Below are 23,980 nucleotides of genomic sequence, written 5' to 3' on the forward strand. Positions count from 1 at the left end.
CTTGAAGAAGGTTATTAGTGTCCCGTTTTACTGTAATCTTTGTGCCATGAAACAATATTGTCAAATCCAACCTGTTGAAATACCAAATACAATCTATTTAAATCTTGATTTTAAAAGAATACAGAAAGCAATAGAAGAAAGAATTTTAAGAGGCCGAGGTTTCCAGCAATCTGACTGATATATTTTCACTGCTGTCATCTGTGGTTTATAAGTGTTAGGCAAGGTTGTATTTAATCAAGAAATGCACTTTTTTATCTGACTGTAAATCAAAGAAGCCTCTGGTTTAGCAAAACATTCATGAACATAAGCTTAGATTGAAAAGAATTGTTAAAAGTGTTTTTTTATGTACTTACTTTGTTCATGTAATGAAGAAGAGCAACCAGTTGTTTGAACATAAATTTAATCAGGGTACTTTTGCTGAGGAGTTTCAGCTTCCAGAGACAAAAGTGTGCAGGTGAGAGCCGACAAACAGAGGTTGATGCTGTATGCTTTGGAAGAAAATAAAAAGCAGTGCTTGGTTTAGTTTGCCTTATGGCTGGTGAGGACTGCGGTTCAAAGAACCAATGAAGTGCGTACATTAAATCAAGCCTTTCCCCAAAGGAATTCATTTCAAAGCATCAGTGTGTATTTCTCACTGGTCTGAGTAACACTGGAGAGGAAATGCAGATACAGTAGACAGCACGGACACAGAGCATAACTGTACAGTTTGAGGTCTCAATGTCAGTTCATAGGTTTTTATTTCATTGAGAACCCCTCTTTGTGAGTATTAACAGTATTTTATTTAACAGTATCTGATAAGTTACACTGTTATAAAACAGTCTCTTGAGGCTCAGGTAGTCACACAAGAAATTAAAGTCCCAAAATATGTGAATCATAGTGTTGCCTTGTCTTTGGGTTGCACACCAGTGTATCCTTTCCAGTAGTGACAGTCCATTCAGTAACTCAACAATAAGATAAAACTTGCAGAATCAATATTAAGTCCACATTTGGCTTATTTTTGTATCCAAACCATCATACAGTATCATTTTCAAATATTTAACACACGGAGTCTTCTGGGAGTCTCATTCCCACCAGTTTAGAGTTCAGTCACTGCCTCTGGTGCTTGGTGGATACTTTGGCCTTCAGCAACGATACAGTGCTCTGACAAGAATCTCAGAGGTTAACTGCCCAGATCCATGGGCTTTAAAGAATGCACCAAGATTTGGTCGGTTGTCCAGCTGGTCAAGTTACCCAATAAGTGATGGCATCAAACAATCAAACATAATCTTCTGTGTCTTGACGTAAAAATTTTATAATTATACGCCTATTCGCTTTCTTGTGGAGAGTTAAATGAGAAGGTTGATACCACTCTCATGTATGTAAGCTAAAAGTAGCTAGTAAGCTTAGCTTAAAGATGGGAAACAAGGGGAAACAGCTAGTAGGCTATGGCTCTATCCAAAGGCACAACCACCTACCAGCAACTATAATGCTTTTATATATATTTCATATTCATATTTCACATTAAATTGTGCTTAAAATACCTGTTGAACAGATGAACATGTTGAATGATAGTAGATAAATGTCAGAAATGTTCAAAGTGACACCTAATATAATATTAATATTAAAATATTAAATATCAAATACAACTTTGTACTACCAGGCACTACTTTCCTCATTTCCACAGGAAGTTTAGGTCATTTGCCGCGCTACTTATGGGGTAATTTGACCAACTGAAGCGATCTCCCAAAACGTCTGTGCACACGTTTGTACAATATTGTTTTGGTGGAGATGTTGGGATCTTGAACTCAGTCCTTTTCCATCTTCCTCTCCTCCTAAGCTAGGATATCACTCCTCTTGCTGCACCAGACCACCAGGGCGATCATGGCCAATGTGAGGAAAACAGGGATGAGGATAAGGATGGTTAGCGTATCGTCCGGCGGGTCCACCCATACCACCTGCTCAATGGTGCAGTTAGAGAAAAAGTGCTTGTGTATGCGGATGATGTAGCTCTCCACCAGTGGATTGGGCCAGTAGCAGTGCACGACGAGGGACTTTGCCTCTGTGCAAAGTGTGAAGATGTGGTATTCACTGAGGAGAAAATGGGAGGAAGAGAAGGGAAAGATTAAAAGAAAATCACTACTGACTTCTGTAAGTACGCAGAGAGAATCACGTGTAGATTTCTGACTTTGGATCAAATTTACATCTGTTTTACTTTCATTTTACTTTCCAAAAAAAGGGCACAGTTCAAGGTATGAAATTACTGAAATGTGAATCAAAGTGGCAGTGGACATACCATCTATTAAGACTCAAAATGACCTTACGTATAATACGCCAGGTTCTCTGAAGGGCACACAATCATTTAATACCCTTCTACGGTTAAGCTAAACATTGGAGGTTTGGAAAGTAATCCATCATTGTGACTGGGGATATACCGCCTTTAACTCCCTTTTTTGGCCCAGTACTCTCCTCTATTTCAACAGGCATTCAGGGCTGTTCAGAGCCTTCATGGAGCTTTCCAGGCTTAGAGCTCTGCTTTGATGAATCCATTCAGCCAGCCCTAATCCCTCCATCCTGAATACTCAATCCTCCAGGTCCAGATTTTTTCTCATGACATTCAGGAGCTATTGGTTTTCTCAGCAGCGGAACAGTTTTATTGTCTCAATGTATGCCCAAACTGACTCCATATAAGTCAGTTTATAATAACATTAATATAATATAATACTATTATACCATATAATGTTATGTATTATATATAATATACCTTCTTTTTCCAACCTGTCTCTGATCAGTTCTGATGAGACAGTAGTAATTGAGTTTAAAATTGTAAGCATAATGCCAAAAAAAAATCAATTTAAATTAATCCTTTCAAAAAGCTTACTAGCCTAGCTTAAATGCATTTGAGATTAGTCCAAAAACAGAAACATATTTATTTTTATATTAATTCTTTTTTTTTCATATGCTATATAATAATAAACTAATAATGAAATAATAATAACAACAATAAAAATAATAATAATGGTTTAATTTATTTTAGCATATTATTAAACTAATTGATATAAAGACAATAGCTTCTTAGTGATATATGTTAATTTGCATCTTTACTAAAATAAAGTACTGTCCTAATACTGCTTAATATATATATTTTTTTAACATTGTAGTTTTTATATATACACACACTACTATTTATTTTTTCCCAGAAAACATGCAGAGAAGGTTATAGTAATTTCTTCAGAGTACTTTGCACAGTCCTAATGAGCTTTACCAATCAGCTCACAAATTACTGCTTGGTTTTCTAAATGAAAAAAAATAAAATACACGCATAAACATTAGTGATGACAATCAGTCATTGACTTACAAGATAACATCTCGAACATTATGCATAGGTGCTGTATTTAATCGCCACCCTACTAATAGAAAACAGCAACCATTACCAGGAACAAGAAGCCATTATGACATTTAATATATTAGACTGTTTCAACCCACTGCCCTCTGTAAAGCACACATAAGTTAATCTCTGACGTCAAGCTGCAGCCATTGTTTTGAAAGACCTTTGCTTAAGTGCTGCAAATCATATAAAATGTAGGGGACATATATTGTGTGGATGCTGTATATAGAGATATAGTGCAGTGCATAGGCGGTAAAACAGCACCATGTACCAGTGATAAGAGTGTTTAGCTCAGAAAAGCTTCCTGTCAAATCTGAAGACTCAGAAAGTATATGTTCTTGTGAAAAAAAAGTTTAGCACTATTTCAAACAATGTTGGTAATGTTAATGCAGGGAAATGGACAAAGTAATCTTAATATATCAACTACAGATTTGTATGGCTCTAAGTTAATAGTATGTTCTATCAAACAAATTGTAAACTGAAAAAGACAGATCAAATCTTTTCTAAAAATGTGGTTTATGCTACTGCCGAGATCTTGAAAAATGGTGGCAGAGAGAATGTTTGGGTGCTAAAAAAAATAAAAGAAATTAAAAATATATATGTATCAGAGCTTTCGGGCATAAGGGAATAACAGACATGAAGTTATTTCCCAGATGTAATACACAGCAGATAACAGGTTTCCAAACAGTTGTCCACACACAAATCAGCTGGGAGGGTAAGAAGTTGGGAAGATTTTGGCCAGTGTGAGGAAGGATTTGGCATATATATATATATATATATATATATATATATATATATATATATATATTTATATATCTTTACTGTGAACATGACCATGCATAGAAACACATATACAGCACAAACTGTATAAGCTACAATATATTTGTGCACATGTACACATCCACAGATTCTGAAGCTGCTGATAACTTTTTGATATCATTTTGTGCCAATGTTTAGTATCTCATTTGAACATTTTAATGCCCAAATGTAATGTTTTCCTCAGAATGTTATTCCATAACTCCCCTGAGACATTAAAGCTGTCAGTGAAACCCACATTGATAGAAATGTTGAGGAGGGTTAGTTGCTCTGAAAGACAAGATAACGCAACACATCTGTTTAATCGAAAACTTTGCACATCCATATTTCTGAATGGTGTTATAACTGCCTATGGATGTGGTCATTTGATGCACATCCAGTTATACATTTTAGTGAAGACGGATCCCATTGACATTTAAATACTCCTAACATCTACACATATGCATACAACTGACACACACATTAACACACAATATATGCAATCCAGCTGTCTATATATAACTTGTTGCTTTATCTTTGGGGACTGATGACTGCTAACTAGTACATCCATTTTTTAAAACTTTTTATATGATCGATATTAATTATGACAATTAAGCAAAAGCATAAGGAAGAACAGAACTCAAAATAAATTTTAAAGGTGGCACGAACAAAGTCATTGGAAAGACAGGATCAGATGCCACATTTTGCTTTTATCGATACACTCTACCACCTTTGTCAAGTGATTTTAACCATTAACTGTCCTCTCCCTCCATGACAGGCTGGCTTACAGTTATCAGTGACAGTCTCTTGCCAGTCGTGTGGATCACATAACCTACTTAAAATGGTGCTTGCTCATCTAAATGGCCAATTAGTTGTCATTAGTGGCAGTAGGAAAAAGCTCTGATGACTTTAGAGCAGCATCTGGTTCATTCAGGGACTGACCATAATTCCTGACAGTGAATATTAAGGTCCAGATAGACCAACGTCACTGCCCCCCCATTCCAGTGTGCTAAACATTAAGGCTGCAGCTCCCAGGGCAAAAAATCAATATGTTATTAAAGGTAAATGACTCAAGTGTGTAAATGCACGGACAGACACACACACACAACCTCTTGGTGGTCTGTCTACCACTGTGTATTGTGTCTTCAACAAGCACCTACCGGCTCACTTCACACAATAAACAGCCATGTTGGTCGAGTGTTTGGCCAGCAGCTATCACTGCAGAGAGCCACGGCTCATTTGTCAAATAGAGGAAGCTTTGCAGGGGTCACTGCTTGTTTAAACATGAGGCCCCTCGCTCCCCCAGCCAGGTCCTTCTCACCACTCTCTGGTTCCTGTGCATTCGCGCTTTCCCTCTCTCTCTCTCTCTCTCTCTCTCTCTCTCTCTCTCTCTCTCTCTCTCTCTCTCTCTCTCGCTTCTCTTATCACCTTCTTCCAGGCCCCAAGGTAAACTGCTGCTGAGAAAGTCTGTGTATCCTCCACTGTCATGTTAATTAAGTATTGTACGCAAAACAAACCGGTGAAAGTGTGGACTCATGCAGGCAGGGTTCCTGGGAAGGCAAGTCACGCTGTGCTTCCCGATACAGTTAAGCTGTGAAGCAGTCTTTGTTGATATGTTCTTCCATCAGTCAATTTGATATATCAGACATCACTGACAAATCAGATTTTGATTAAAGGTGGTCCTGATTCTAATATGCCTTTCCAAACACTTCCGTTTTGAGTGAGTAGGCATTAATGCTACAGCAGAGTATGAACAAAATGTGAAAACAGAGCCCGGACATTACACCACCCATCCTGCACTTCAGGTAGACAAAAACAGCACTTGAAAGGGTCCTTAACTATTTATAGGCGTGATGAACAGTCTTATTATGCTGTTTCTTCTAAAACCCGCGGGGCAGAGAAAAAGACGATGCTTCTATAGTGAAAGTCAGACAGTGCTGAACAACAATAGAACCCCTTTTCAGAAGCACACAATCAAACAAGCAAGCTCACTTGCCTTCAATTCTTCAATCTGTAAAGGATTATTGTAGGTCATTTTTAGCTTGGACTTTATTTTGGCAGGTTTTAATGAATTCTTCATGAATTTTGATTGTGAAATCCACCACATCCCACAGGGTTTTGGCACATAGAGCAGCCAGCAAAACCGTAACTTGAATCACATGACTTGGGCTACGTTCACACTGTAAACCACAGCCATCAATTTTGATTTATTGCTCGGATCAGATTTTTTTTGTTTGGCTGTTCACATTATTTTTTTTAATGTGGCCCATATCAGATTTCAGTGTGAACAGATCACAGTCCTGAAGTGACCCACATGACAAATGCCCATCTAAAGTGACATAAAGGTCCCAATCACATGATTGTTCACTCTGAGCCACCTGGCTGCTAAACATTATGACCACCAGGGTGGTCATAATGTTTAGCAGCCCCATACCAACAAACTTTGATGCACTGTGTTCTGACACCTTTCTATCAGAACCAGCATTAACTGTTTCAGCAGTTTGAGCTACAGTGGCTCGTCTGTTGGATCGAACCACACGGGCCAGCCTTCACTCCCCACGTACATCAGTGAGCCTTGGCCCCCCGTGACCCTGTCTCCGGTTCACCGCTTTTCCTTCCTTGGACCACTTTTGATAGACACTGACCACTGCAGACCGGGAATACCCCACAAGAGCTGCCATTTTGGAGATGCTGTGATCCAGTCGTCTAGCCATCACAATTTGGCCCTTATCGAAGTCGCTCAAATCCTCACGCTGCCCATTTTTTCAACTTTGAGGACAAAATGTTCACTTGCTGCCAAATATATCCCACCCACTGACAGGTGCCATGATAACTAGATAATCAGTGCTCATAATGATATGGCTGATGGACTTGGACTCCAGTTAGAAGAATCCTGTCATGGATTAATTACTTCAGACCTGTCTTAACAAAAATCAGAAAAGCCCTTCTTGGACTTTAATACCAGTGGCTTGTGACATCATTTGCACTTGAACTCTATAATGTAAAAGGCTTGATACTCTATAAGCCCACAGCGGAAGGATCACGGTTATACCAGATTCAGAGACAGAGCAGAAATTTGGGCCAATGTTTAAAGTGACTCGTGTTGATGTACCTTTGAATGAATGCTTTATTCTAGCTGTCTCTATATACTATATATTTTATAATATTATATATTACGAGAAAGGAGAGCTGAGACAACTCAGAGGTTCAACTGAAATTAGGATAAGAACTGATATCCTCATTTCCCTAATTCCCACTCTTATTTAATTTTTCATTGTTAAACTTGCATTAAACAGTCTTTTGTCCACTTGGAGACAGTGGACTATTTACAAATGCAGCAAAGAGATATTAGCATTAATTTGGAGTCATGTTTGTGTCTACCTGATGAATCCAATATTAACTCTCTTTTATCTCTGTTTAGTCTAGCTGCTAGATGTTCTACTGTGTTCACCAGCTAGTTGCTAACTTTGTCTGTCTGTCATTTGGAGCTGTTCAGGTAGTATACAGTGGAGCTTTAGAGCTTTTTCATAGAAAACAGCTGCCCTGCTGCATCTGGAAATGACAGTATGAGAGTGAAGTGAGTGGACCATGAGTTGAGAACCAAACTAGAAAGTTGGGTGATATTTGTCTGTGGGCACTATGAGCAGCTTTCACATACAAGTAGTCCTGTGATCCATTGTTGGTATAAAAATATTGACTAAAGCAGCTTTGACAATTTCAACTTTGGCATTTGGCTTGCATTTGAATTGCACACATCTAATTTCACGTACAATTGCACCAAGTTTTATTGCTATCCAATTATTGTTTCTGTCAATATCTTAAAATAAAACTGCAAAAATGAACACAATGCAATTGTACAAAGCACTCATAACAAACTTTGATTTACTAAATATTACGCTGTTGGTGTTACACTTTGAAATGGCATTCTTGACATCAGTGTTCTTACTGGTGACTTGCTAAACAAAGACTTCCCAACGGCTGACAGCCAGACCAATACATGGCAGTCAGTCATGTGTCCCTTGTGGGAATAAACAGCATGAAGCTCTGACAGATTTTCCTGGAGAGAAATAATAGTGAAAAATAAAAACAGAGAAAGAGCGCATGACTGATGGATGATGCTGCTAGTTCTCAGAATCATTGATTTTATTCCCGCAAATCTGTGACTCAGATGGTTATTTTGACATTGATTTGAATCTCCCATGTGTACCTTATTGTGCAAGAAAACCAGTCTCATAGCTCTCCCCCCCCTTCTGTCTCTGCAGTTAAAGGGGGAAAAAAGTGGGAGGCCAAAGGTGAGAGGAAGGAATGAGGTGAAAATGTGGATAACGATAGATACAGATGGGTGGTCGGGGATCAGATGCTTTTTAAATACAGCTCTGGTTTTGGAAAGCAAACCTCCAACTGTTCTCCCACCCACAGACATCCAACCAGCTGCAGGAGGCTGAGATGGATTACAGCCTTTCTATCAACCTAAGTGTTTTTTTTTCTTCTTTTAAGTGCCACTGTGACAACCCTTTAAATAAAACCACAAGTAGACTCAGACAGGAAGAAAGGAAGAGCAATAAAGATATGATCTTAAAAATATACATGTTTTTTAGTGCCCAGATGCCTTTTATCTTTCACAGCTTTCTTCTGGTTGTTACACAAAATGCTACACTTTCTCTGTAGTAACTCGTAAAAGCTGCTTCCAGTATTTATTATTTTATTATTATTATTATTTACTTCCAGTAGTACATTCGCTACTCAATCATTGTCTAATGAATTAGGTGCACTGGGCGACTAATGAAGATTTTACTCTTAAAATGTGTCGCATCCTTTGTGTAGAAGGGATTCTCCACTATTCTTAACACAGCACTTTTTGCATTTCAGGCCAACAGGGAGAATTTACTGGCTCCCTTTTAAGAGGAAGGGATTATTTTCTCTGTTGCAGGCCAGTTTCGGAGTCTGAATAATAAGGGAACCATTTTACAGAGAAGAACACCAGAACCTATTTTAAGAAACAAGCAAACAGGTACATTTGCACGCTGTTAAGAACATAGAGGAGTAGGAGTGTATGCGGCTGATGAAAATCCAATTTAGGGAAATCAGGTTAGGTAGTGATAAATACCTCAAAATGCAATTACAACTGAACTGATTCTGTGTGTATGACTAAATGAATGCATCTGCTACATGTGATGCAGACAAAGGCATAGCTATACAGGATGCAGTTGCGATGTAAATTAATATGAGGACATTACAATAGGGATCAAACTGGACAGATACCCGCCACCTCCATCAACCCACTGATTTATCATCAACCTACACAAAACGTCACACCGATTCTTCTCAGAGTCGTAACTCAGTCAAATTGAAACACACAGACATCTCTCTCTCTCTCACACAGACACACACACACACACACACACACACACACACACACACACACACACACACACACACACACTGCTAACGCTTTACAGTGGTCTTAGGCTCTCTGAGGATAAATGTCCGTAAGCCAATTTAGAAATCAGACAAAATGTGCTCTTTTATAACTTCGGAGCTTGGTTCCCTAATCATTAGATTCCATCTTGTTTACTGTTTCTTCCGTAACAGTAAACAAGATGGTTGCTGTGTGGCCGAAAACATTGAAGTGATAGTTGATAGTTTTAACATCAATATTCAGGAGATTTATCTGCATAACTCTTCATTAGTTTCCACCAGATTAGTTGTGCAGTGCAACAGAAAAGCTTGAAGCTTAAAGGTGATGCACAGGTGTTATTTTTACCTTTTTTTGCCAATAATTTATTTTTTTCCACTGACAATTTAGACCAACTTTTATCTTCATGGGTAAAATGCAATATGGCCCAATCAGAGGCAAATCTAGAGGAATATTCATGGGGTGGCCAGAGGGTGGCATGGAGACTTTAAGGCGTGGCAGAAATATATGCTGATTTAAACGCAAACAAACATATTATTATTTAGACTCTTTATATACGTGATGGTAAACCACGACATGTTGTTGTACCTGATGAAGTGTGTGAGGTTACACCAGTACTGTGGATCTATTTGACCCATGTCCCGCTTGAATTCCTCTCCACAGACCTCCACCTCCCACTGCAGACGGGACTCATTGCAGGCTTTCCTCGGCCGGGGGGGAGTGGGCTCTATGTTGAAACTGTCAGTTGCTGAGAGGACACAAAGAAGAAGAGAACAGAGCATTTATAGGTCACGTACCCCGCTTTGTGTGTGTTACTTCTGATATTATCACTGAAATGAAACATGACAAAGATGGACGTTTGTGGCCGTTTGACTTCTTGAATTATTTATGAGCTGTATGCTGCATGTATTTTTTGACATTTTTCTACTTCTCATTAGGTTCTGTCTTAAAGCTGTAACTTATATTTTTCACACTCATCATGAGTTTCATTTTTACCTGCTATGTTCTTGAAACAGTAGAAAAGTCAGTTTCAATATGTCTCACTCCCACAGTCTTTTTTTTCTTTGCTGTATTCTGCTGTTGCTATTTTTCTGCAGCAATGACTTTTTTCCCCCAGAGAGAGATATATAGTTTGATTTTGTTTTATGTTATGGATGGATGGATGGATGGATGGATGGATGGATGGATGGATGCTTACCTGACAACCCTCTCATCATCCAGGCATTGACTGTAGAGAAACAAAATAGATATTCAATAAGAAAAACAGGTACTTCTTATTTTACATTTTCTAATACATAAACATAAATCTCTAGGTGACCTTTGGCCCTCTCAGTTTACCGTTCCATCTCTCCCATGGTTGTTGTGATCACGGATGTCATGTTGGTTTATGATGGACCTGTGGCCCATGTCCCAACTGAATGCTAATACCCTCATGTCTAAATGTGCAGAGGAAAAAGAACGATCGCGGCCAACTTGTTAATTTTTGTAGAGTTGAAAATTCTCTCCTAGGGCTGCATTTGAACTGCAACTGCTGTGTTACTGATAATTCCAACTTCCCTTTCCTGCTCCTTTAAAAAGCTCTCCCTGGGCGAATCACACAGAGACCTTTTTATTGTGAGGCAACTGCAGACATTGCATCGTATTTTTTAACCGTCTGCTATTTTTCACTGTGCTTTCATGTAATTAACCAACAGTTTTTTAAAGCACTTATTTCTCAGTGGGTCAGTTTTAAATGGTCCAGGGAGAAACTGTACCAAAAGGAAGAGTCACGATGAGCTGCAGCAGGGAACCAGCACCTCAAGCATCTCTTTAAGGGAAACAACTTTGGTAATTCCATCATTAGGTTGAAATTTCAGTTTGTCCAGTACTTTGGTTCATGGTATTCCCATCAGCCTCAGCTGTACTTTTGTTGTTTTGTGCTGATTACCAAATTGTAGCAAATGTTATGCCTGACCGACATGTGGACATGTCAGCAGACTGATGTTAGGATTTAGCTCACAGCACTGCTGTAGCCTCACAGAGTGTCCTCTAGGCTGGTTCTGGGAGGAGATGGGGGGCTCTGCTGTGCCTTAATTGTTCCTCAGTTTCAACCCTTAGCAAAACATGAAAATAACCGTCATCTCATGTTGTTTGTGGTCAAAGGTGCAAAAAAAAAACCACGACAATAATGCTATAACACCTCGGCAGTTTAGTCAATGATAGAAAAGGGATCCCTTAAGGAAAAAGGCCGGGGAACACCGCCTTAGATTATTAGCATTATAATTATTATTGAAATCCTGTTGTGTGTTAGGACTACAGACAGCCAACAGGAAAGAGGAGCATGTTCACAGACAACTGAATGTTGTTTTGATTTATTGGAGCAGATTATTAGTGACACATCAGAGCTAAGAAAGATAATCTCAGCTACGTGTATAAAATCCATTGCATGGCTGAATAAATCCATTATTTGTGACATGCACTGTGTTTTCAATTTGCAGTGTTTTCTTTTTTTTTCTTTGAGTGAACCTCCAGCAGAGGTAAAGGCGGTAGGAAAGAGAGAAACAGAGACAGAGAGGGAGCTAGAATGTTCTCTGATTCAAACTCTTGCAGCCCATTTTTACTGCAGAGTGTTACGAATGACCAAAGCTAAACACACTGCTACACAGGAAGGTGTATCTCCCTTTGAAGTGCCACACTCACAAAGCCGAGAATTAGTTTGAAAGACGCCCCGCAGGACAAAGACTGTTACCAAGTTAGCGTGCTAAATATAGACACTTCCCTGTTTGAGCATGAGGATGTTTTGGGGTGGAGTGTTTGTGATGTGATGACATTATTTCACCTTGTGTATTTGTCATAAATATTATACAAGTATTTGAGTAGATTCTGACCTGGTTTTATTATAGGCGTGCTATGGTTTTGGTTTTCATACTGTTTCACCCTGATAAGACAGAAGAAATGTAAGGAAAAAAGGTTTACAGATCCTTGAAATGAACATGTGACATTTTATGAAACGTATATATTCGCTTTCTTGTTAAATGAGATAATTGATACCACTCTCAAACACGAGTCATATCCGTCTTCTCATCTCATGACAAGAAAGTGAATAAGCATAATTAACATATGACAACATATGAAAATATGATATAGACTATTTCTTTAATATTAGCACAGACTTTGGCTAGGGTACCAGTACTGGCATTTTAACTCCCATACCAACCAGATGTGTACAAATGTGTGGTTCTGGTGTAAATGTAGAGGGTTAAAAATCCTAATTAAGTATATCTGTGATTAGGGTCCTAGAACTATGTCAACCTTTTTGTTTTAAAGGCATTTTCAGAGCGCAAAACCGATTAGGTCTTCCTTTCAGACAGGTTGAAGATGAGCTCTGATGGCCTGAACAGAAATGATTATGGCTTCCTTTCGGGAGCCATGTTACACCCTGTCATTTAAAGTACCGGTCTAAATTGTTTTTCAAGGGTGAAAGAAAATCTTAAATCAGAAATAGGTCTCCTAAAAAGGTGTTAGAGGCTCTTTCGTAATCCAAAGTCTGCAAAATACCAGTGACATAAAACAATGTCCTCACATTATAAGTATGGTTTGGTTTCGTGTAACACTTTCCTTGTTCCCCTTTGTTTCCCTCAACCTGCCTCATCTACTCCTACTCCAGTTAGTGATTCACTGAACTGAGGATTTGCTGCATTTGAAGTTTTAGCAAAAGCATAATAAGCACGAGAACATACAGAATTTCTGTCACTGTTAAGTTTCATCAAAAAACGGGGAACGCTAGTAAAAGCTTTTCTATTAGATACTTTAAAAGATGACAGGGACGTCTCAGACAAGCTGTTTCAGAGCTAAAGGGTCTCTGAAGGTGACAGCCGAGCCCCCCTCCACTTTATCAGACTCGATCAGGAGACAGCTGAGGGCGCCGCCTAAGAATCCCAGTGCTAGTGAGAGGTCACAAAGTCAAATCTATATGCTTTTAGACACACACACAGACAGAAAATCATTTCTCAAGATTTCTTAGATGCTCCGACTGCTCAGAGTACAAAGAAAATACGTCCTTTGTGTCTACTAATCAATACATCAGATAAAACATTATGGAAAATTACACAGCACTCTAAAGATTGCAGTCTTTGAAAGTTCTCATCTTTGGCTTCAAAACCTGGCTTTCAGCCCTCTGGTTCCCACAAGTCTCTTGTTGCATTTCATTTCTCCCGACAATAAGCCTCATGCTGGCAAGTCCAAAAATAACATCTCGTATATATCATCCAACATAAATACATCCTGAGTACATAAGATCCTGTACGGCAGGAATCAGCGAAACCAAATGTCCCGTCTGCGCACTTGGATAACAAACCACTTACTATAGCATGAGCTCTGCGAGAGCCTCCAACAACAATTAAAAAAAAAGATTACGTCAGGATATTTTACAGGGTATTACATGAGGGTGTAGCACTTGCTAATATGTAACTTGTTTTTTAAGCACCGAGCAGCAGAAAGAAAGTGTCACTGATAACACCTATGCAAGCATTAAGAGTGAATATGTTTTAAAGTGCAACACCAGATTACCAAACAGATGAACATACCAAGACAGTAAAAATCTGCTGCCACATTAATAAATGCTTTCATTTTGATGGTTTATGTAAATCAGCCAAGAGTGCCAGTGTTCCCGGTTATCTCATTCAAATAATAAAGTGCTGCAATACTGTATATACACATTTACTGACAAGAAAATCCGGCATAGAACAAACATAAAAAGCATGAGAGTTGCTTTTCACCATGCAGTGTGGATGAGTTGACCAGTACATTCCTAACTCTGAGTTTACTCTGAATGAGTGTCTCAGAGGACGGGGGACTCATACTACATACTGCTTTTAAGCTTTGCACAAATTCATGTTAGAATGTGATTCTCATATGCAGTTGACAAATAGACCCTCTAAAGAGACTTGGTACCGACTGTTTGTCTTCTAAGTTATTAATAAACACGAGCAGAAAGTAGGAACTGATGAAAATATCCTGTAACAACAATCTAGCAGCAGGATTCCCTTCAGCAGGAGCTCTGCCCAGCAGGGGGGAGTTTGAGACTATCCACTCCATCAGCTTTATGAACTGAGGGAACGCAGGATTGGCAGTGTGTGAGTGTGCGTGTGGGAGATTTGGTTGAGTTATACAGTGATTCATGCCAGAATTATAGCAGCTTGGTGAATCTCTCATTCTAGTGTGTGATATATTGCTAAATCAGTAGTATTTTGATAGCAGATAAAATATCAGAGGTGACTTTACACAACACAACACTGACATTAGGGCTGCTCGATTATGGAAAAAATCATAATCACGATTATTTGGGTCAAAATTGAAATCACAATTATTCAAACGATAATTTTCAGGAACATGCTCCATTTATTGAACATTTGTCAAAAACACTTTGCAAGGAAGTCCTCAGTTACACTTTCCTTTCCCCATAAACATTTGTAAGTCGCCGCGTTACCTGTTTCAACGAAAACAACGTGACTGACTCATGTGCAGTGCATGCTGTGGGGGAGGGACGGAAATACGAATGCGTCCCAATTCAGGGGCTGCATCCCTGAATTGGGACACAGCTTTTTTCTATACAACGTTGCACAACAGAAAATGAGCCCCCCGATTTTATTAGTTTTGAGATCGTTTGGCCCCAAAATCGTAATCATGATCAAATTTCGATTAATTGAGCAGCCTTAACTGACAGTATCACCTTGGAAAGGTGCTGTGGTGAACTTGTTACCAATCACTTGCCCCAGCAGATATGGAGAAACATTAGCATTCATGTGGAGATTTTGTCCACCTGATTTGACATTTTGGAAAATATGCTTATTCACTTATTTTCTTTGCCAAGACTTAGATAAGAAGATTGATATAATAATAAGATATTGAATAAAATGTACAGACCACCAAGGTTGGTTGCCTGGAACACTCACAGTGACAACCAGACTCTCCACCTTTTGGAGAGATCCAGGCTAAGTGGATCCAGCAGGCTTACCCTGTGTTTCCAGTTTTTGTGCTGAGCTATGCTAAATCCTTCATCAAACCCCAAGAAAAATATCTGGCTCTTTAGCAGCTAAATGCTCCAGTCTGTCCACTAACTACTTGCTAACTTTGTTTGCATTTTGGTGCTGGGCAGGACCCGAACACTGGCTGTACATAGGGACTTCCGTGTGTTGCAGCCACCATAGTTGCCCCTTCACACAGTGAAGTTACAGACTGCAACTATAGAACCCCTCTGGTGTCAGTATTTCGTGGAATACTTTTTTTCATCTGTATATCCTGTTTCTACAGAGCTCCAAAACTTTAAGCGTAGCAGAACAGCGGTGATTATAAGCAACAAATTGCCAGTAACAGCCCTCTAGTAGCATCTCCACCCAGGCCTCTGCAGAGAGGATGAAAAGCAGCAATGCAATAGCTGCCTCTACTATCTCAAATACTTAAGCTGTGAGGTGTACACTGTAGAAAATGTATTTTCAATTTTCTGAATCTGCAAAGTGTCCATTTTGCTCTATATGCTGTTTTTGAATTGCATGAGCTGAGCTGTGAAAGACAGATGACTGACAGTCTGTGTTCTTCATATGGCGTTTTCACTTCTTAGAAAATGTAAATTATACATTTAAAAACGAATCAATTTGACATTAATTGATTCATTCACAGCTTCTCATTTAAAAAAACGGCAATTTAATATTGGAGTTCTATAGTTGAATCTCTCATCAGTCACATATGGATGGTTTTTATATGTGTTAATTCATCCAGCCACTCATGCATTTTCATACAGTTTATCAGGCTGTCAGGTTCCTCTGCAGTTCACAGAGCTGTGACCACTGTTGCTGAGAAACAACTGACCAGGCAGCAGAGCAGAGACAAGTCACACACGCACAGTAATGCTAATGAAGCCTTTCCTGCCCACTATGGACAGCGGTGGTCATGGATCAAGCTCAGCTCTTCATGATATAATCAGATCAATTATGATTATGAAAACGGAAACTGACAGCTTCAAAGTTTTTTAAACATCATAGTGCAAGCAGGGTATCATGTTGGCAAATTAGCATTTTAATAGCTTATTCAATGAGCTCCTCTCTGTCTTTGAACAACATTTTACATGCTCTTGTCTTGTCAAAGGGATGCTTTAATTTGAAATTACACTAAAACTGCTATTTATAGAGCAATAACCGAATCTTGAAAAGACAAGCAGAAAACACAGACGTAATAAAACTGGCATAATTAAGTCTTATTTTGGTCCTTGATGTGCTATGAAGGAAGGTTATTACCCATACTGCAGGATACTCATTAGATTCTCTGCATGTGGGGGTTTAAAATTAGCAAGATGCCAACAAGCTGCAATTATTAGCTTCCATAAACCTCCATATCAAATCCACAAAAAACAGAACTGAACTTCCATTTCAGCAGTATGCTGGTACCTATAAGCAATAATTGTTAAAAACTTTAGACCAATAATATTGTGCACTTAACTAAAACTATTGAGTCAAAAATGTTGCCTTAGTGCCACATTAAAACAACATAAAGCTATGAATTACGCAGGCTGAGCATAGCTATTTTAAACTAGGGGGGAATTAAATCAAGGTGTATGTACAGTGGCTGTTACGCTCTGGCTGACAGCGTGCCAGTCGAGTATCGGCACAGCTGGTGCGCTGTCATACTTTCATCTAGTGCCTGTTTGGTTGGCAAGATAACTATAGATATGAGAAAACTGCAGATGAAAGAATTATATGAATTGCCAGCACTGTCAAAACAGATTTAAAGCACAGGCACAAGTGGTGGCAGGGCTTGTTTAATAACCTCTACCCCATTTCAGGTCTGCCTCGTCATCATTATCATGACAGGAAGGTAATGAGCTATGGTGACCAGTGCAGAGCAGGGTTCACAATGACGGCCAGATTTAATTAGAGAGGAAAGGTTTTAGCATTTTGATTTTATGACACTACAAAATCAGTTGTTAGTTTAAACACCGAATGGAACACTACACCCCAAACAGCATATGAAGAGGTTCTTGTCTGACTCTGTATCTATGCCTACAGCAATAATGTGTCTTCTTTTAAAAATCTAATCTGAGAAATTAAAAAAGGAAAATAAATCAGGTGTTCTTTTGTCTCTTTCTCTTCTGTCTGCACCATCTGTCTTCTATTCTAAAGTCACTGAAAAAAAAAAATGTTTGAACCGACAGATGGAGAGAAAGAGGGGAAAAAAGAGGGGATGGGGAACATTTAGAGGATGTGGAACAGAGGAGGAAAGGGAGAGATATAAATGCACATTGGCTTCCTGAACATTTGAAAACATGAATATTCTATCAATAATTGATCAATGTTGACTTGTTAATATTCTTTACTGTCTGTTGCTCCCCTAGTGCCACCATGAGGTTGCCATTTGAGGTTCAGACTGAAATATCTCAACAACTTTTGGATGGATTGTTGTGATATTTAATCAGACATGTATGGCTCCCAGAGAATGGATTTTTTTTTTGATCCACTGCCATCATCAGGTGGAAATTTCAATTTGTCCAATACTTGATGACAAAACAAATGACATTCGCATCAGCCTCAGCTGTACTGTGCTGTACTAACACCACAGCATGCTAACATGCTAAACTCAAATGGTGAACATAGTAATTATACCTGCTAAATATCAACATGCTAGCTTTGTCACTGTGAAAGTGTTATCATGCTTCTACTGTCAGTAGAAAAGATGCATAAACACATATGAGTTTCCAAAACGATTTAATGTCAGAAATCAGCTATGACAATTTCAAGTACCTCTGTACATTAATGTCAGGATAAAATTATAGTTTTTTGCATTTGATAAGTAATCATAGAGATTATATACTAACATGGAAAATTGTAATGGTCCTGTTATAGAACCCAGGGGCACACCTTTTAATATAGGAGGAAGGAGGTAGGAAGAGAGCCAGCAAACTGGACGCATTGAGTTGCTTATATGCTCATATTGCAGAGTCTGATAACCAACGTGACATAGACAACTGTAAAGCCTTGGACAAATTAATAACAAGACAGCACAGTATTTTTTTGCAATCTGGTGCCTCAGTTATGTCATTCAACAATGTAAGAGCAGCATTTACAGTATAGTACTGCTGTGTTGTACATACACCTGCAGTGAAGACCACTTTACTGCTTCTGAACAAACTGAGGACGTGAGGTGGATCAAACAAAAACTGCATTCCCAAAGAAATCTGACGCTCATTTTCATCTGCAAAAACTGCTCATCATTCATGAATAAAACCCCTCAACTCCTTCGTAGCTCTTTGGAGACACTATGAAGATCACTGGGTTCTTAGTTTTCAAGCAACCCACCACCTATGTTTACCCTCTGCAGAAAAAGAAAGCAAGCTAGATCAATGAGAATAAAACCCTTTGGAGGAAGTGACTGTTCTGTTTGCACTGCAGATGACATCTAAGCAGAAGGAAGCAAAGAAATAGAGTGGATACCATATGTTAAAACAGAGGTCAAGTGAGGTGTTTGTGACGCACTGACGAGCAGACTATTACATAAATTATAATCAATATTGACATAAAACAACTTAAAGAAGCTGAAGAGACTTACAGAAATAAGTGTTTTTATGTTACACAGAAAAATCAATATAACCTCAATAGTAAAATGATGAAACATTTTAAATGTCTGCTTTGCAAGGGAAAAGTTGCTCCTTTCTCCTTTGTTATTCGTTCTCCTCGCAGATCCAGGGGAATTCACAGCTCTGCAAACAATGACTGAGGTTATCCAACTGAGGTCACTGGGCACATAGCTATAGTGGAGCTTGCTTTTAAGGAATATTTTCACTCCCCTACAGATGAATAGAAAGCCTTTTAGAGCAAGCAGAAACTGAGTTAAAGTGAATGTCAGCTGCTGTAGAGTGTGATGTGGGCACACAGGGAGCAGGCAGATATAACACAATTTTAGGTCTGAAAAATGCTTCAGGCAACACATGAACCAATCATTACCTTTGTCAAATTAGTTATGAGACTGTGATACAATTGCTTTAATCAAGCTAATCATGATGAACAAACAAAATCAGATGATTGGAAGTGTTCCTGCCTCACAGAGGAGTACTTATCTCCACGCCTCCTCCACAGGGTAGTTTATTTTATCTTTGACTGAAAAGGATGCAGAGATTTTCCATCAGTTTTGTGTTCTGAAGCAATATATTACCTCGAAGACTGCTGGCTGTGATCTAATTTATTTATGATGGTGATGCCATTTTTGATATAAACAGCTCATTTTAACGTACCAAAGATGAAACAATTCTTATTTTTAGGTCCACTAACGGTTTCACACTGGACCTTTAAAGTTGGACAGAGATTAAACAAACTAGAGGCAGAAGCTACAGCACTGATTTCACAAGCTTTCCAGCAGTTTGACCTTCCAGTGGTAATAACTCTTTGACTGACAGACAGGCAGTGATAGACTGCCAGTCCATCCCTGTTATCGGCAGAACTCTATGTCAGGAAAATGAATGACCTTGCAGTAGAGGGCTACCGTAAGAGGCAACCGTGGTGTCCTCATCTGACAAAATAACAAGAAAAGGATGTTGTTGTGATAGAAACACTGACCTGCCCCGGTCACGTTAGGTCACAGAGCATCACTGCGATTTGTACAGGGTTTATGGGAGTGGATCTGTGCTGGTCGATGGTTGAAAAATTTGAGTTGAGAAAGTTGTTGTTGGGTAACAATATTGACAAGATTCTTCTTCATATTGCGATAAACTGTAGTTCACTGTACCACAACAACTAAACCTTGTATTGACTTGAGAACAAAGTTTTGCTCAATGTGAGAAATTGGTCAGTGTTTCAACTAAAAATACGCTATTAGAGAAGACATATTGTATTTATGGTCCCTGCACCAACTCATTTATACTTATTAGGGTTCGACTGATAAAAGCTGAAGTACCAATATATTTGTAGTGAAACTGCTGATTAAATCTTGTCACTGTTCAATAGCTTATATTCTTTTTAAAATTGCAATGTTCCTTCATTATTCCCCCAATTGCATTTTCTTCTCAGGGTTGAAAAGCCTCTGAGGTGGCATTTAGGCTATCATGGGTAACAAAACTCACACAGGCACAGGCAAATAAAAACCTACGAGTGTGAAAAACTGCATTTCTGTACCTCCTGACTGGCTTATATCAGATATTAAAGTTAAACGGTTTACCCCATTTTCTACATGTAGTGGAGAATACAGTTGACAGTGAGGATTGTTTCTGAAATTGTTTATGGAAAGACATTAGCATCACAAACAAGAAAATCTCACAAAGACTTAAAGCTGAGTTAATAATAATCGACTCCTATCACATTATATGTAGTCATTAATCCACTGTTGATATAAAATTATTGATTACTGCAGCTTTGAGGTCTCATAATGAGTCATACAATCAATATATATCTGCAAAAACTGCTATATTGTGGCCTTGTGTTTTTCTGGACTCTGGATTGCCAGTGCAGTGAAAAACACAGTAATTGACACAGTTGCTGTTTCCTCTATATCCTGTTTGTCTCTAACTCTCTTCATCCCTCCAACTGCCCCTGCGGTTTCTGAATCAACCTTGTACATTAGCAGTTAAGATTCAAATCTCCATCTAGAAATCTAAAACTTCTCCAGTGGGTGTTAAGAAGAGGAGCACTTATATATATATATATTTTTACAGCACTACAATCTGTGAAAGCAACAAATATTACAAATTTACAGACTGCCATTAAGAGAGGACATTTAAATCTTAATTTATCCCCAGTCAACCATGGCTGCCAGCTGTCTGCTGCTGCTGCTCTGAAGCCTCAGCCTTGATGAAAAGCTTCAGATATTTATCACATCTCTGAAAATGCCCACAGCCACAAAAGAGATGGGCCTGCCACACACAATGTGACTTTTTCAAATGTCCTCAGTTTGGTTTTGAAGTTATTTTACTTGCAGACAAAAGCAATCACATCCTCCAAAAAAAACAGGCCTGTGGGATTCACAGTGAGGAAAGGCCATAGTGATTGACTGCTGAAGGATTATTATTCACCTACCAGCTGATGTGCCAGGTGAGGCGAACAGAAATGAATTTAGAAACTCTGTGAAGGGGAGTGAACAGGAGAGATGTTTGGAGAAAAAGCCATTCTGAAGTTGAGAAAAGTACAAAAAAAGTAAATCTGTAGGGTGTATGTTGCACTAAGGCAAAAATATTTCAGTCTTAAGGTCCAGTGCATTTTGCCTGAGATTCACTTTTTTAACCCAAAATTGGTCTCTGAAGGGAAAAATTAAACCACACTCAGGAAGAGTATCCCTTTTTAGCCTGCAGTGCAAGATAATGGTCTCAGGCCCAAGTGGAAGTATCCATGCTGTTTCTGTCTGATGTGGGGGGGATCTTTAGGGGTCAAGGAGGAGGGAGAGGAAGAGGAGACTGGAGAATGACACAGATGTGCAAGACAGAGGGGAACTTGGCAAACAAAAGCAGGAAGAGGGGGAGGAGAAGAGGTGGGGTACTAGATAACCATGATGGAGATAGACAGAAATAAAATACCAGTGGTGGAGAAGAGAGAATCAATGAAGGGGGACTTTCAGGAGAGAAATGCCTCTTTTTTTTTAACCCATTACACTGTTTGTATGTATGTAGGGCGACAGCAGCTCAGGTGGAGTAGGTCGGCTTGTGATTGCAGGGTTGGTGTTCGACAGCGTGTCATGGGTGAATGTGAGGCTCCATGAAGGGCTTTTGGGATAACGGCTCTATATAAATGCAGTCCATTTACCATGTGGAGAGGAAAATTACAGCCAAGCTTCAGCGGAATAGGCCCCTGTAGAACGAATCCATCTGTCTATAAGCTATCACGGCTTGTTTGTGGGGAGCGCTGGAGCTGCTTGCACTGAGGATCTCATGAACATTTTGCCGGCGGTGGAGCATGTAAACAAAATGTGTCATAGAAAATGTTTTAGGATTTGTTTTTGTGAAAGAGTGTATTCGTATGAGCTTAAACAGTTGCGTGCTCACACAGATGCGCGGTGCAGGCTGTTGGTGATAGATAAGGAGCACGGATGTGATTAGAACAGTGTATTGGCAGAATCAGCATGTTTCATAAATTCCCAATCATTCGTTGTTAGCGAAGATAATTAACTGGAAAAATGGCAATAGGGAGGGAACGCAATTCAGGCTTTCATCAGTATTCCCTCATGCACTCTTCAGCTCTAGACAAGTGTATAATTCTAAAACGTAAAAAGCCAAAAAAACGCCTAAAGCTACTTTGTATCATCCCCTCTTTGACAAACCACAGAAACGAGCTCCACTCCAACCGAAAGCAAACATTTGTTGTTTTGGAATAACAACATGGCAGGCATTAATTATCCTCTTTATGTAGGCTTTTAGAAAAACACCAAATGTTTCTGACAGGAGAAACGGTTGCATGGCTACAACGAAAAAAAAGAGACAAAAAAAAAAAAAAGGCCACTTTTTTGTTCTCAGATAAATGAGCTGTTCAAATTCAGGCTCGGCAACAGAATATATAAGCTCTCAACAAGCGTTCACTCGGTGGACGTTCTACCCCAATTTTCTGCCTCCTTCAGTCAAAATGACACATACAATTGATGCACTTTTCCTTAAATGTCTAAACTTGTTGAAACACAGCAACACTTTACCCCGGTGAGTACTGCAGCTCCCCACACAGCTGATCTGTAATAAATATGTCAACTTGTTCTGGTCTTACAGTCCCTTGGCACAATCATAAAAGCACATCGAAGGAAAACATTATCACTTCGACTTTGGCCAAAATCTCATCAGGGGATGTGTGATGGATAAATGAATGGACAGATAGATGCTCACACATGGAGTCTGATACAACACGTGTACCTACAGGGATGGTCAAATCCTTTCACATCTAATTACCCCCATTAATCAGTGTAGTCATCCTCTCAGTTTCTGTCAAAATCCATTTAGTATCCAATCACACATGAACTACCAGCAACTATGAACAAAGGAAGACCAGTGTGTAGGATTTAGTGGTATCTTGCTTTATCCCTCCCACCCAAGCGTGAAGGAGAAACTGCGTGGCTGCAGAATGCAAATACACAAACAGTATCTGGAGCCATTCTAAGGTAGCAAAAACACAACAATTCCTCTATTCAGGTTATTATACACTAATAAAAACACACCTATGAATAATATATTCCATTCCTGCCAGTAGATCCTCCTAAATGACACACACTGGACCTTTTAAAACTCTTTTCTTGAACAGATGGCATGTAAAGGAACTGAGCAAAATAAAAAAGGCTTTATTTCTGTCAGTTGTTAGACCAGCAGTGCCGAAGACCTCTGCCTTGGAGGCAGTCAGGACAGTGCCAACAAGCTGTTCATCAGCCTGTCTGAGAGGCAAAAGAGCAAAAGAGAAAAGACAGCAGAGGAGGCAAGAAGG

The 23,980-nt window shown here is 39.1% G+C and overlaps 1 protein-coding gene across 1 annotated transcript in view; it reads right to left on the reverse strand.

Moving 5' to 3' along the window:
* Positions 1 to 383: 383 nt before the first annotated feature.
* The window catches only part of LOC127369579 (receptor activity-modifying protein 3), a 29,597-nt gene continuing 6,000 nt past the window's right edge, over positions 384 to 23,980 (reverse strand). The window contains exons 2-4 of the mRNA XM_051411080.1: positions 10,774 to 10,803; positions 10,164 to 10,323; positions 384 to 2,067 (exon numbers count right to left, since the gene is read on the reverse strand). Of these exons, the coding sequence (XP_051267040.1) occupies positions 1,812 to 2,067; positions 10,164 to 10,323; positions 10,774 to 10,803 (446 nt within the window). The 3' untranslated portion in view covers positions 384 to 1,811. The remainder of the gene's footprint in view (positions 2,068 to 10,163; positions 10,324 to 10,773; positions 10,804 to 23,980) is intronic.

Source organism: Dicentrarchus labrax, unplaced genomic scaffold (assembly GCF_905237075.1).
Source record: "Dicentrarchus labrax unplaced genomic scaffold, dlabrax2021, whole genome shotgun sequence".
NCBI classification, from domain to species: domain Eukaryota; kingdom Metazoa; phylum Chordata; class Actinopteri; family Moronidae; genus Dicentrarchus; species Dicentrarchus labrax.